The 12,483-nt window shown below is 39.5% G+C and overlaps 1 protein-coding gene across 3 annotated transcripts in view; it reads right to left on the minus strand.

Moving 5' to 3' along the window:
• Positions 1-12,483, minus strand: part of atp8b3 (ATPase phospholipid transporting 8B3) — a 41,446-nt gene that overhangs the window by 676 nt on the left and 28,287 nt on the right. For all 3 annotated transcript variants that reach the window (XM_074667602.1, XM_074667601.1, XM_074667603.1), the window contains 19 exons: positions 11,974-12,065; positions 11,674-11,832; positions 10,650-10,738; positions 10,370-10,563; positions 10,072-10,280; positions 8,277-8,308; positions 7,913-8,072; positions 7,394-7,582; positions 7,169-7,281; positions 4,127-4,294; positions 3,771-3,882; positions 3,563-3,638; positions 3,352-3,478; positions 2,370-2,556; positions 2,012-2,235; positions 1,819-1,902; positions 1,340-1,564; positions 828-966; positions 458-588 (listed from right to left, as the gene is read on the minus strand). In XM_074667602.1, the coding sequence (XP_074523703.1) occupies positions 458-588; positions 828-966; positions 1,340-1,564; positions 1,819-1,902; positions 2,012-2,235; positions 2,370-2,556; positions 3,352-3,478; positions 3,563-3,638; positions 3,771-3,882; positions 4,127-4,294; positions 7,169-7,281; positions 7,394-7,582; positions 7,913-8,072; positions 8,277-8,308; positions 10,072-10,280; positions 10,370-10,563; positions 10,650-10,738; positions 11,674-11,832; positions 11,974-12,065 (2,710 nt within the window). The remainder of the gene's footprint in view (positions 1-457; positions 589-827; positions 967-1,339; positions 1,565-1,818; positions 1,903-2,011; positions 2,236-2,369; positions 2,557-3,351; positions 3,479-3,562; positions 3,639-3,770; positions 3,883-4,126; positions 4,295-7,168; positions 7,282-7,393; positions 7,583-7,912; positions 8,073-8,276; positions 8,309-10,071; positions 10,281-10,369; positions 10,564-10,649; positions 10,739-11,673; positions 11,833-11,973; positions 12,066-12,483) is intronic.

The raw sequence follows: 12,483 nt of genomic DNA on the forward strand, positions 1-12,483 counted from the left end.
TTTTTAAAAAAAGGTCTGGACGTCAACTTTCTGACAGCTCAGCCAGAACAAGTTATGAGTGCTGAGTAAATGTGCATTTCTTCCTGATCCTTATATTGACTTTTAATTAGTATAAAGCAGCCTGCAACATTTAGCTTTCAGAGCCAGATGGGAAGCACACAACTAGAGAAATAACAGAGACAAATAACAACAATTTTAGGTTTCTGGTGAAACTTTCTAGAAAACACCTGAGTGAGGAAGAGGATGGCTGTTCGAACACATTTTACAGCAAAGTAAAAATCTTCCAGAGTTAAATTAAAGGCTGAGCTTGATATAAAGGATCAGAGGCTCTGTATTCTTTGATGGCTCAACCATGCCCTTTTTAAACCTTTATTTTTTTTAAATAACTTAAATACATTAACATCTTTCAGTTTACCAATACTAAATTTATTTTTTTTCTCTCTTTTGAATGTCTCACCTTGTGTTTGTCATGGACAGTCAGGATAACATTGAGGGCCAGTGCGGTCACTGAGGGCAGAACAGCTGTCCAGGCAGTGAGCAGAGCTGTGAGCCATACGACTGGATCAGTGAAGGCCTTATCAGCCGCACCTGAAAACACAAAAGTATAGAAATCCAACCTGTTCACAGGGATGATGACTATCAAGAACAAAGAGTTGTAGAAATTGATTATTTCTCTGTTTTGTCAGCACCCGAAACCCTTTGTTTTAACTTAAATCTAACCCAGCAGTTCTTGCAGAAATGGCCGTAAAAAGGTCAAAGCCTGGATCAACATCAATCAAGTGACAGAGCTGAGGAAAAGAGAGAAGATAAGACGAGTAGAAGTGTACCGAGAAAGTAATAGTCACGGGGTGACTGCTCAAAGAGGCGGCTGCTGTGGGTGATTTTCGTGCAGATGAAGAAAAGTACAACAGAGACACAGACGGCTGTTACATTTAACTTCGTCCAGTATCTGGTCAGCAGCACAATCTGAGGGACACACAGAGACAGGGTAAAGAGAAGTTAATCTGGGCGTACAGTAGCCATCTGTGAGGTGGAAGATAAATGGTTACAAGAAATAAGATAAAAGGTAAAATTTAACCAGATGATTTTTTTCATAAAAGTGAAGATAACGCTTGATATTTCTATGTAAGAACTGAGAAGCCCCTTCAGTCTCTTAGTTCTGAAAATAAAAAAAAATTAAAAATGTGCTCATCAATTACCGATATCAGAAAACATTTTGGCGTGTGTAAGTACATCTAAAAATTGTGTTTTTCTATATTTGGAATTTACAGAAGTGACGCCTCCTTTGTATTCTTTTAAACATTATTTTCCATTCCAGTGTGAGCGGTGTAATCCTGACCTCGATGTTCGCTGTAAACATAGCTGCCATGGCCACAGTAACAGCCATCGTCTGAAAGTCGAAGGCTGTGTTATAGAAGACTCCAAACGGGATAAAGAAGAGGACAAGCGATGCGTACACAGCGTACAGGAGCGATAGGAAGAGTTTGAGAGGGCTGGAGAGCTCCTGTCTCTGCCCAGACTTGTAGAGCTCTGGCCATTTTAGGCTGCTTTCTGCACTCACATCCTGTAACAAAACAAGACAGGAAGAGGCACAGAATGTAAATGTTTTGTGAGTACAAATGTTAGAAAATTAAAAAAATACAAATTTTGCATTTTTTTCAATATCAAAGAGTCTTCTGAGTTTTTCTATTCAGCTCTTTTAAAGGATCCGTGTCAGACAAATGAGAGCCTTTGTTTTTATTTCCACTGAACAGATGTAATGCAAGTGATAAATGACACTAAGATCAACACAAAGTGACTGTTCCTCAGCAGTCCCACCTGTTCAAAGAAGGCCACGCACAGGACTGGGGTTGCTGTGTAGAAGACAGTGTAAAAAGCGATGAACCATGTCTCGTACAAATTCTGCGTAATAAAAATAAACAGAAGAAATTAAGATTGTTTACTCCATGTCAGGGTTACTTATGTTGTTTGAACTTCATATGTCACCTGATCTGACCTACGCGTGTCTAACCTGAGCACTGAAGCCATTGAAGCAACCAAACCATACGTGCACCAGAGCGAAGCTACAAGTCTTGAATAGGAAGTATCGCAAGAAGGAGGCGATGCGCCTGTAGGACCAGCGGCCATGGACCAGCAGCAGCCTTTGAAGGAATCTGAACTGGGATAAAGCAAAGTCTGCGTTCTGCACTGCCTGGCCTCCCTCCACTCCCTCTATTCCCACACCAACATGGGCCGCTGTTGTTAGCGAAGGAAGCAGTAAGACAAGAAAAGAAACAAAACACACAACAGTTTACTTCACAGAGTAAAGAAATTGGTTTTTACAGTTCAGGACTACATTTAAAAAAGCATTTATTAAACTTCTAACTTACTCTTGATCATGTTAACATCGTTGGCGCCGTCCCCAATGGACATGGTGATCGAGCTGGTGTGTTTCCTGACCAATGTGACAATGTCCGCTTTCTGTCCAGGTGTTACACGACAACATAACACCGATTGACACTGTTCAGCTAGCCTCATAAATGTGGTCCCCCAGTCTGGTCTCTGGTCAAACTCTGCCTGCAGAATGACACCATCAAACAGCTCAGAGACTCATAAAAATGAAATAAATCTTTACCTTTATTATACTGGGCTGAAAGCTTCAACAGGGAAAAGTTTGTTTTAAGGCATTTATGGTCCTGATAGTTCTCTCAAGGCTCTTGTGCTGTTGTTTTTTAACTCTAGCTTTAGTTCAGATGTGTAATGTGAAGTGGAGCAGTTATAAAAACAAACCCAATGAATGAATCCCCAAAGACTGCAGCTCCTCTCAAACAGTGTCTCACCTTTCTTCTTTGTTTTGATGGTTTAGTTACTCAGCTGTTATTATTATTGTTGATTCACATACAGCTGACAGCTGTGCATAAGCTAAAAACTCTGAAAAAAAACACCATTCACCACCTGCTCAGCATCAAACATATAAGATAAGCAGCTAGTTGTTGGACAAAGAGAGGAAAAGCCAAAGATATGAAACTTTTTTCATATCTTTCATATCTTTCTTCATATCAAAAAACCGTGCACGAAATTAACAAATAGCTGCAAATGTGGCTCTAGAATTGTATCTTTTATAATCAAATGACCATAAAACTTAATAACTAAACAAAAAAACTTTCTACATTCAAAATGTAACTAACTGTGTGAAAACACAATTACAACTTGAACAGTTGTCAAAACTTTCATTTCCACGGCTCTATCCCAAACTAAACATAAACAACACGGTGGATCATGTTACAGGATCATTAGGAAGCTGAACAATATCAGCCACTCAGCCATTTAAATCTATAACAGTGACTTATTTCCTGTATGCCCGATGTTTACCAGCTCAGGTCCGGTGAGGACCACAGCAGTCTTCCCTCCTGTCGTCTGCGTGTCGTCTACAGCCCACAGCTCTGTCTGTCTGGCCTTAAAGAAACTGACCCCGGGGTCTGGGGACTGAAGTATCTGTCTACAGGGACAAACACACAAAGATCAATGAGACGGTTTGAGCTCATGCGAGTGCATATCTTTGTGTATTTCTGTCATTGCTAACCTCAGCTCTTGCCATTCCAGTAATCTGGTATCAGGATCCAGGAGTTTGCAAGAGTATCCAATGTTAACTGCAGTCTCTATGAGGAGGACAGGGGGAGGAGGAGGAGGAGGTGGGAAATAAAGAGAGAGTGGAGAACATTTAGTATCACAGCGAAACCTGAAACTACAGCAAAATATACAAAAGATGTACCACCTGTGTATTATAATACCTTTTTTGTCTCCAGTCAGCACCCATACTTTAATCCCTCCCTGTTGTAACAGAGCTATTGTTTCAGGAACACCGTCCTGGAGCCGGTCCTCTATTGCTGTCACCCCAAGAAGCTACAAAAAAAGTTTAATTTTTTTAAAAATAATACCAGTATTTTATGAGTAGTAACAAGACTATATCATAATGACAGGCAAGAACATCAGAGATGTTTGCGTGAGAACATGAGCGTGAAAATCACAGAATTTACCAAATGCTGTTAAAAGCTCAGGTTCTGTAGCTCTGCACATTGTGAAAATGATCCGCCGTACCAAAAGGAGGACAGCGTTCATTTCTAAACCACATTTAGCAGGATCCTACCTGCAGCTCTCTCTCCATCTGATCATATAGCTTTTCCAGCAATGCATCACAGTCACAGGTTGTCATGGTAGCAGACTCAGCCAGGGTTTTACTCCACTGCTCCCATAATGCCTCAGGGACAGATCGAACTGCAACACACAAGGTCCTCAGACAGGCCTGGGCAAACAACTAGCAGAAGAAAAGTTAACACACTATTTGACAGGCTGTACATGTTTTAACTGAGTGATGGTTTACAATTTGACAAAGACATACACAAGATAAACACCTGAGATATGACAGGTATCTCATCTAGCTTTATGGGACAAGTACATGAATACCAGAGGATGTGACCTTGATGTTTCACTGCTGAATGTATGTAAGTTGACAAGTGCATCTTAGAGTGGAAAAAAAATCTATATGAAAACAAGTGTATGTCTTGGTGTTACAGGGTGACTGCCTCTGTATAACTAGTGTTAACTGTTCATAAGAGTGGTGGCCTGCAGGGAATAAACTATTGTGTCGGGTTGTTTGGACAAATACTTTTCTGTAGCGCCTACCAGAGGAGCAAAGTTTGAATAAGTTGGGTCTATGTGATGACGGGTCAGGACTAAAGTTCCTACTAGTTTCCTGACTTGGGTCATGTGTAAGTCATGAATAGGCGGATGGTTCAAGCAGGTTATCTACTCTTACAAAGTCTGTTGATTGTTGATGAAGAATTAGTTTATGAATACCCAGAACTTTGCTTGATTCAGTGTGCAAAAGTTTGGGTGATTAGATAAACCTGCATTTGAAGCCATCAATTTTTTGTTAAGTGAGTATGGGGTGATAATAACGAGGTGTCGGTTCATGAGTTCACCAATTTTATCCAACAAAAATATCTCAACAATTGATAGAAGGACTGCTGTCTGATCTTCTTTGTTAAGAAACCCTGTTAACCAAAGACACCTCTCTACTTTTAATCCAATGTGGGAGCAATATTTGTGCACACTGCTGGGCTCAGTTCTTCAGTTCTTCCTGTCTTAAAGGGTATTCCCCAAGGCTCAACATTAGGCCCGGTATTGTTCACCATCGATGCTAATGATCTGTGTCAGGATATATCAATTTGTTAATATCACTTGTATGCTGATGACACAATTCTCTTTTGTGCATCTCGTTCCCTGACGCAAACCTTTGACTTTCTACAGTCTGCTTTTAAAAGGTTTCAGTCATGTTTAACTGACTTGAAAATCGTGTTAAATGCAGGTAAATCTAAATTGTTGGTCTTTTCTGGTGGCAAAGCATTACCTGCCAACCTTCCCAAAATCACCACAGCTCAAGGGTCAGAAATCGAAATTGTGACCTCATACAAGTATTTGGGTATCACCATTGATAATAACCTGTCATTTCATGCTCACATTGACAGTCTTATATCTAAGTGTAAACTTAAATTGGGATTCTTCTTTAGAAATAAGTCCTGTTTTTCACATCAGGTCAGAGACTATTTAATCTCCACAACCTTCTTACTGTTGTTTGACTATGGTGATTTGTTATTTATGAATGCATCTGAAAAATACTTGAAAAAAATGGATTCAGTGTATCATTGTGCTCTACGTTTTATTACTGGCTGTGGATATGGTGTTCATCACTGTCTGCTGTATGCTGCTGCAAACCGGCCCTCCCTGTCTGTCCGTAAACACTCTCACTTGCTACTCTTCATCTAAAAATCTGTTCTTGGGCTGCTTCTATCTTATTTGACCGCATATTTGATCAGGTCTAGGAACCATCACAGACCGCGCTCCCAAGATCTTATAAAACAGTTTGTTCCTCGAATCAGAACAGAACTGGGTAAGACAGCCTTTAAATATGCTGCCTGCTCTGCATGGAAAACTTCCTCGATGGATGTTAGACTAACAGAACTGGTCACTGTTGGTGAATTTAAGACTTTCTTAAGGGACCGGGAGAGAGCTAGCCTTGGATAATGTGACTGTTTTAATTCTTGACCGCTTCTCAGTTTGTTTTGAATTGGTGTTTCCAGAACGGCTTGGTTTCCATGTGCTGATGTCTGAATGTATTTGTTATTCTTATTGTGTCACTGTCTGCTGCTGTCATGCCAGGTCCCTCTTGAAAAAGAGATTTCAAATCTCAATGAAGCTTTTAGCTGGTTAAATAAAGGAAATAACAATAATAATAATAATAATAATAATGATAGTTATAATAATAATAATAATAATAACAAAAACATCTGTATTTGGCAGGAGCACCAGTCCAGGAAACATTGTGATGGTTTCAGACAGAATCTGAAGGTGAAATGCCCTGCAGAGGTCGTGCTTTCTCTTTGATTCCCTAAGTTTAAAACTGTCACAGTCACATTCCCAGTACACCCAACTTTTTGTGTTACCTTAAAAGTTAGCAGTGAAACACAGACTGTTTAAGTCTTGTGACATCAGCCATTTGTTTCTGATATTGAGTTTTTGAAGCCAATCGTAGCTCAGTACCGAACTCAACTACGTCTAGCTTTGTTTGAGTTTGGATGAGGTGTAGAGGTGGCTTTTTGACTACTCACAGATATTTACTGCCCATTAGTTGAGTCAGCTCTGGCCTTAAATCGGCAAAATATGAAAGTTCATATTCAATAACTTCAAAAAAGAAGATGTTATGATAAATTCCCCCCTGTACAGAGTGTACTGTAAGATCTTCTTACCAAAAGTTTTTTTTTAGATGAAACTGTTAAAACATGTCTTTTAAAGATCATCTTTTTGGCTTAGTGTGTATGTGGTTGCCTGCGTTTCTGCAGCCAGCCTCAAGAGGAGGCTTGGTAAACAACAGATTTAACATTTCTGCTTCATTTTCTGTAGGGTGCCACTCCTTGTGAACATAAAGAGAAATACATTTTCTTGGTGTCACTGTTTGCATTGTTTCTTCTGGCATGTTAGTACGATTAGTTTATTGGCAGAAGCACTTGTGTCTGGATTTCTGAAGTATCAGATGATTCTCAAATGGGAATCCAAAATATACCAACAACAAGAGAGAGTAATAGCAGGCTCAGTAACAACACATTGATTGTTCAGTAGAGCAACCATTCACCTCTAAAGCTCTTTCGCATCTTTCCTGATATGGACAATCCTTCCGCAATCTCTCCAAGATGACAATGTCAGCCCCTTTACAGTAGAGCTTTAACCCACCCTCTGGCTCCCGCACTGAAAGAAAAAATCCAAAAGTTCACTTGGTACAACTTGTCATGAGTGAATCTGTTACAAGAGATCGAAACATAGGCAAAATGTTGTGAGTGTTTCGTGGGGCTGTGCTCACCCAGTACAGACATGCGTCTCCTCTTACTGGTAAAATCCAGCAGTGCCAGCAACTGATACTGGCGTCTGACACCCAGCTCTGAGACAACAATCAGATCTCTTGTCCTGCAGAGAAAGACCCAGCCCAGCTCTCTGGCGGCACCAACAAGAGCCTCCTCGTCTGGGGATGCAGCCTGGTAAACCGGAGCCTCTGGAAGAATGCAGTCAGCACAAAAGGGTGAGGATAACAAGTTGCTTTCCTAAAATGTGCACTGTGTCAGCAGCAACTTTTTATGTGATGTTATATTACATATATTATATTCAGACATGTGATACAGGGGGGAAAAGACACAAAATGTTACAAAGCTTATTCATCTTTAGTTAGTATAAGAAAACATGTGTCTAAAATTACACCTACAGGTTATTTGACCTTTAATTAAAGCACCACATTCAGGGTGATCAGTGCGATACAAAAACACACTGATGAGAACAGATCCCATTGATCGGATCCACAATACAAACTGACACACTTAAGCACAACCTTCTTCTTTCCACTCTGCCATGACGGTGTGACACAAAGACAGCGCTGTAAGAAACTGTCTACTGTGCGCACACTGCTGTCCTCTGAGCTTCTCCACCAGGTCAGGAGCCGACATGTACAGACCACCGCAGGAATACGGATTCCAGCTCAAATCCATGGGCTGGACATGCAAAGAAAAAATAAGTACACAGAGTACATGTGACTGCTTATTCACACGTGATCAGAGTTCAAATTTGATGTCAACAGGATTTATGAAACAAAAACATGCACACACAGATGGCAGAAGATTCACACTGAAAACTGAGGCAGAGACATTAAAGCTCAAAAGCTCAAAGATGCAGATTTGAAAGCGGTTACATGATACCTTTGTATCCTCTGCCCTGAGAGATATATCACCTGTGAAAGGAGCAAAATCATTTCACTAAATGATGTTCACAAGCACTGAAATGTAGGTGTGATACAAAAACAAGGCGAATAGAGAGATAAACAGATATGAGGTTAGCTAGAGCTAGGCTGATGTGACTAAAGTAAATGACAGTTTGTTTTCCGTGGCTAAATTTGTAGAGAAATATTCAGTGAATGGACAAGCATCTGTTGTGTATGTGTACTCAGAGGTCTCAAATTGTAAAGTAATTTTTATATTCATATTGGAACAAAATTAAAAAAAAAGATTTTTCCTAACCTTTACTTTATAATAAAAGAAGTCAAAAATGTATTTACTCTCAACTTAATAAGTAACATATCTACTTATTCCTGATGCGTCTGCTGAGATGAAAAATTGTTGATAAGATATGTTAAATTCTTAATTTTTTTTACATTTAAGTTTTTATTCAATGCAAAATTAAAATGTGTTTTGCAGCTAGAAAAAGTTACATTCATTTTTCAGAAATAAGGAAAACCAGTAAGACTAGTGTGACGTTATTTTGGACTATTGTTATAAAATGTGGTAGTAATAAAAAAAATAAAAATAAATATATAAACTTTTCTGAAAGCAATTTAAAAGAAAAATAAAATAAATAGATAAATAAATGAAAAAAAAACTTTTGTATCAAAAGTCAGGGATAGTAACACAATAAGAAAATTGCACTTACATTTACATGCATGTCTATGCCACTTCCGACACAAAATGAAAGAATGAAGAGTGCAAACAAGTCCAAACCAAATATGTTTCTGTGTAGACATATATCCAAGTTTGTGGGTATCATCAAGTATACTGAAAACTGATCAATTAAAGTATAATTTTGGTAGGGAAAAATGAATAAATAGTAAAGAATACATTAATAAAATAAAATAAAATAAGATCATGATATAAGTAAAACACACAACAGCACAACAAAAAAAACCTTATTGTACTTTGGACCGTAAAGAAATTAGAGAGTTCATAACAGAAGGGAAAACCTGGAGGGTTGGGTGTTTAAGCCCAGCTGTTTGCATGTTATTTGATCAGAAAGACTTGTATTGACAAGAATAAACTATTTACAATTGAGTAGCTCAAAAGTTAACAACAAAACAAAAACTAGCAAAGTCTCAAGGGGAAGAGGGTCACTGTGTCCATATTTTGGATATAAGTTTAATGGAGATGCGTAAGTAGTCCAAGATTTCCAATAATGTTTAAACTTCTGTTGTTCAAGCCTTAAAGTAAAAGTGAGTTTCTCCATCATGTAAATATTGTGGATTAAACCAACCCAGTTTTCTACTGTGGGGGCATGTGTTGACAACCATTTTCTAGTGAGTGCTTTTTTGCTTGATATTAGCAGAACATTTAATATATATCTTTGGGAAGAGCCCTTGATGTTGTCTGGATGTAGACCTAGGTAGAAGGTTTCAAAATTAAATGGGATTGGTTCTCCGAGCACCTTTTCCCTAATATTTTTAACTTGAGTCCAGTAATTCTGGAGCACTTAAATTCTTAATTTGATGTAAATTATATCCTGGAAAAGGAGATCAATAGCTCTTATAGAAGAAGTTCAGGTTGATCAAAAGTTCTACTTGGTTTTACTTATTTCTAGCAAACCTGCAGCTATTGGTAAGGAAATGTTTCTTCTTTAAAAAATTTATCACAGAGCCTTTGGTCACAACCTTAATGCCGCATGTGCACAATGCACTGCTTGTAGAAAACTGATTCACAAGATGAAAAAGTATTATTTCAGTTTTATTACCATATATTTCTCCAGCAATGCAGCATTGTCTGAAGAGGAGACGGTTCTGGGTGAGTGTCCCAGTTTTGTCGCTCAGCAGGTATCCCACTTGTCCAAGCTCCTCATTCAGGGAGGTGTTCCTTGCCTGGGCTGGCCTGTTCCCCTGCTGCCAATACATCTCCATATCCCATCCAATAAACTTACTGTGGACTGTGTGGATCAACTCAAAGCTGTGGAAACACACACATTAAAAACACATTCACACTTAACAAAGGCGTACTTTCACCTTTCTATTTGAAGTATTGTACATGGAACTGACGTGATGTAGAGGGCTATTGGCATGGCCGGACTGAGCAGGATAATATAGCTCCAGAAGATGAGGAACGCTGTGTAGACAGGATCTCCATTTACCACCAGAGCAGACAAAACTTCAGACTGGCTCAGGACCCGGCTGTTGAACACTCCGCTGCCAATCGCGAGGAGCAGAGCTGTCAGCAGGATGGACAGGACAATCTAGAGGTCCAGAAAAGAAACATGAAAATCTGTATCAACTGCACAAGTCGCCTTCTTCTCATCCCGCCTGCCCTTTACTCACTCACCCCTAACACAACTTTGTTAAAAACTTTTTCCAATCGAGTCGTCTTCACTCTCAGCTTCCCGCAGTTCCTCAGGATCTTGGTGTCCACGCCTGGTACAAAACAGACAAATGTTACGGTCTTTCGTTCCAGCAGCTTGGCAGGGCGAGTTTGGAAATCATCGTGCGATCATATTGTGAAAGTTCAAGCCCTTGTGTAAGTAAGTATCTTCTGACGTGCCCTTGAGCAAGATGCTGAATCTCCACCAGTTCCGGGGGTGTCTGACCCTGCTGCCAAGAGGTCAGAGGGAAGAGAGTACTTCCCTTGCAGGGATCAATAAAGTATCACATTATGTTTTCCAGGGATGGTGTCTCAGTCTCTCATAGACTGCTGATAGCTTCATGTGTGAAAATGACAAATACTGAGGATGTGCCTGTATCTTCACTCTGTCCTAGGATAAAAACTCAATCTTTCTACAAACACAGCAGCAGAATGTAAGCAGGCACAGTTCCAAGTAGGCTGTGAATTTGGGTCAGCATGGTAACAGTCACAGTCAGACTGAACCAGAGTCACACCAGCAGACATCTGTGCTGAGAGGTTAAAAAAAACCATCAGTGGGTGAATTTGATGTATTGATTGGTTTTACCAGAACTGAGGTTCAGAGCAGTGACACCACTGCCTGGTACAGTAATATTCGATCAATGATCACTTAAGAGACAGCAGGAGGCTTTAATCTGCCCAGCGTTAACAGACACATATTTAGGAGTTAAGCAATATTCATAATTGGCAGTAAAATGTATTCCATATAATAAAATGTGTCACTGAAACAACCGTGGGCTTCAGTAAAAGGTGAAATGAGGATAAGTGGTGGCAGTGGTTTTATCTTTGCGACTGATTTGCCTCAACAGATATTTATCAGACCTCTTTGATGATGGATGGTACACATTTTGCGCAATAGGCAAATCATCATACTCCTCATTATTATGATTCCCAAGAAATACATATCCATATCTTGTTTCCTGAACTGAATAAATTCCTCTACATGTACCAGTGTATATAGTCAAGCCATAGGCAAACTCTGTATTGCGTAGGACTGTTCCCCTCAGGAGGATGTGCTCGTTCTCCAGCAGAAGACACTCTCCTCGCCAGTGCAGCTGGCCTCTGAAGGTGTACAGGCGATTGTTGGGCTCCTCACAGAGCGCCACACCTGTGAAATAAAACGTTTCTTATTTGCTGTAACTTTGAAAAAGTGTTTCATTCAGAAGAGAAAGAGAACTTGATTATCATTTTATTACTTACTGAATGAACGTGTTTCAATGCATGTTCATAACAGAATAAATGTATTCACCATCAAAGGCAGCGAGCATCTCCTCGGAGGGGTGAGAGGTCAGCTCGTTGTGTGTTGCACTCAGCGCCTGACGAAACTTGAGGTTAGTTTCTCTGTGAAAAGAAAGACCACGAGAGTTGTATGAACACAGAGCAGTCGATCCATTTGTAGAGAAGATAAAGCTGTGTGCAGTGTGTTCATTCATAGAGTTACGCAGGGAATTATCACATCTGTAACTGATTCTCACTGATAATAAAATAATGATATAATCTGCACACAAACCGAGACTGTTCCTAGTCATGTTTGTCAAATGAATTAATACTTTTGAGATTTTACAGCCCACTTTCTGACGGCTGTACTGTATCTGGCAGAGAGTAAACCATCACTACTTGCATATGAAGACTGAAAGATGTTTTACAATAAAAGTAATCTTAAATCTATTTAAGAGATTATTTTTATGAAGTAGGATTGTACAGAAGTGTATTGCATTCACTTGAAGAAAAAAATCAACTCAGGTTTTTCAGTGTAATT

Source organism: Halichoeres trimaculatus, unplaced genomic scaffold, assembly GCF_033239565.1.
Source record: "Halichoeres trimaculatus isolate MK-OKI-2021-1 unplaced genomic scaffold, fHalTri1.1 fHalTri1_scaffold_4, whole genome shotgun sequence".
In the NCBI taxonomy this organism is placed as follows: Eukaryota; Metazoa; Chordata; class Actinopteri; order Labriformes; family Labridae; genus Halichoeres; species Halichoeres trimaculatus.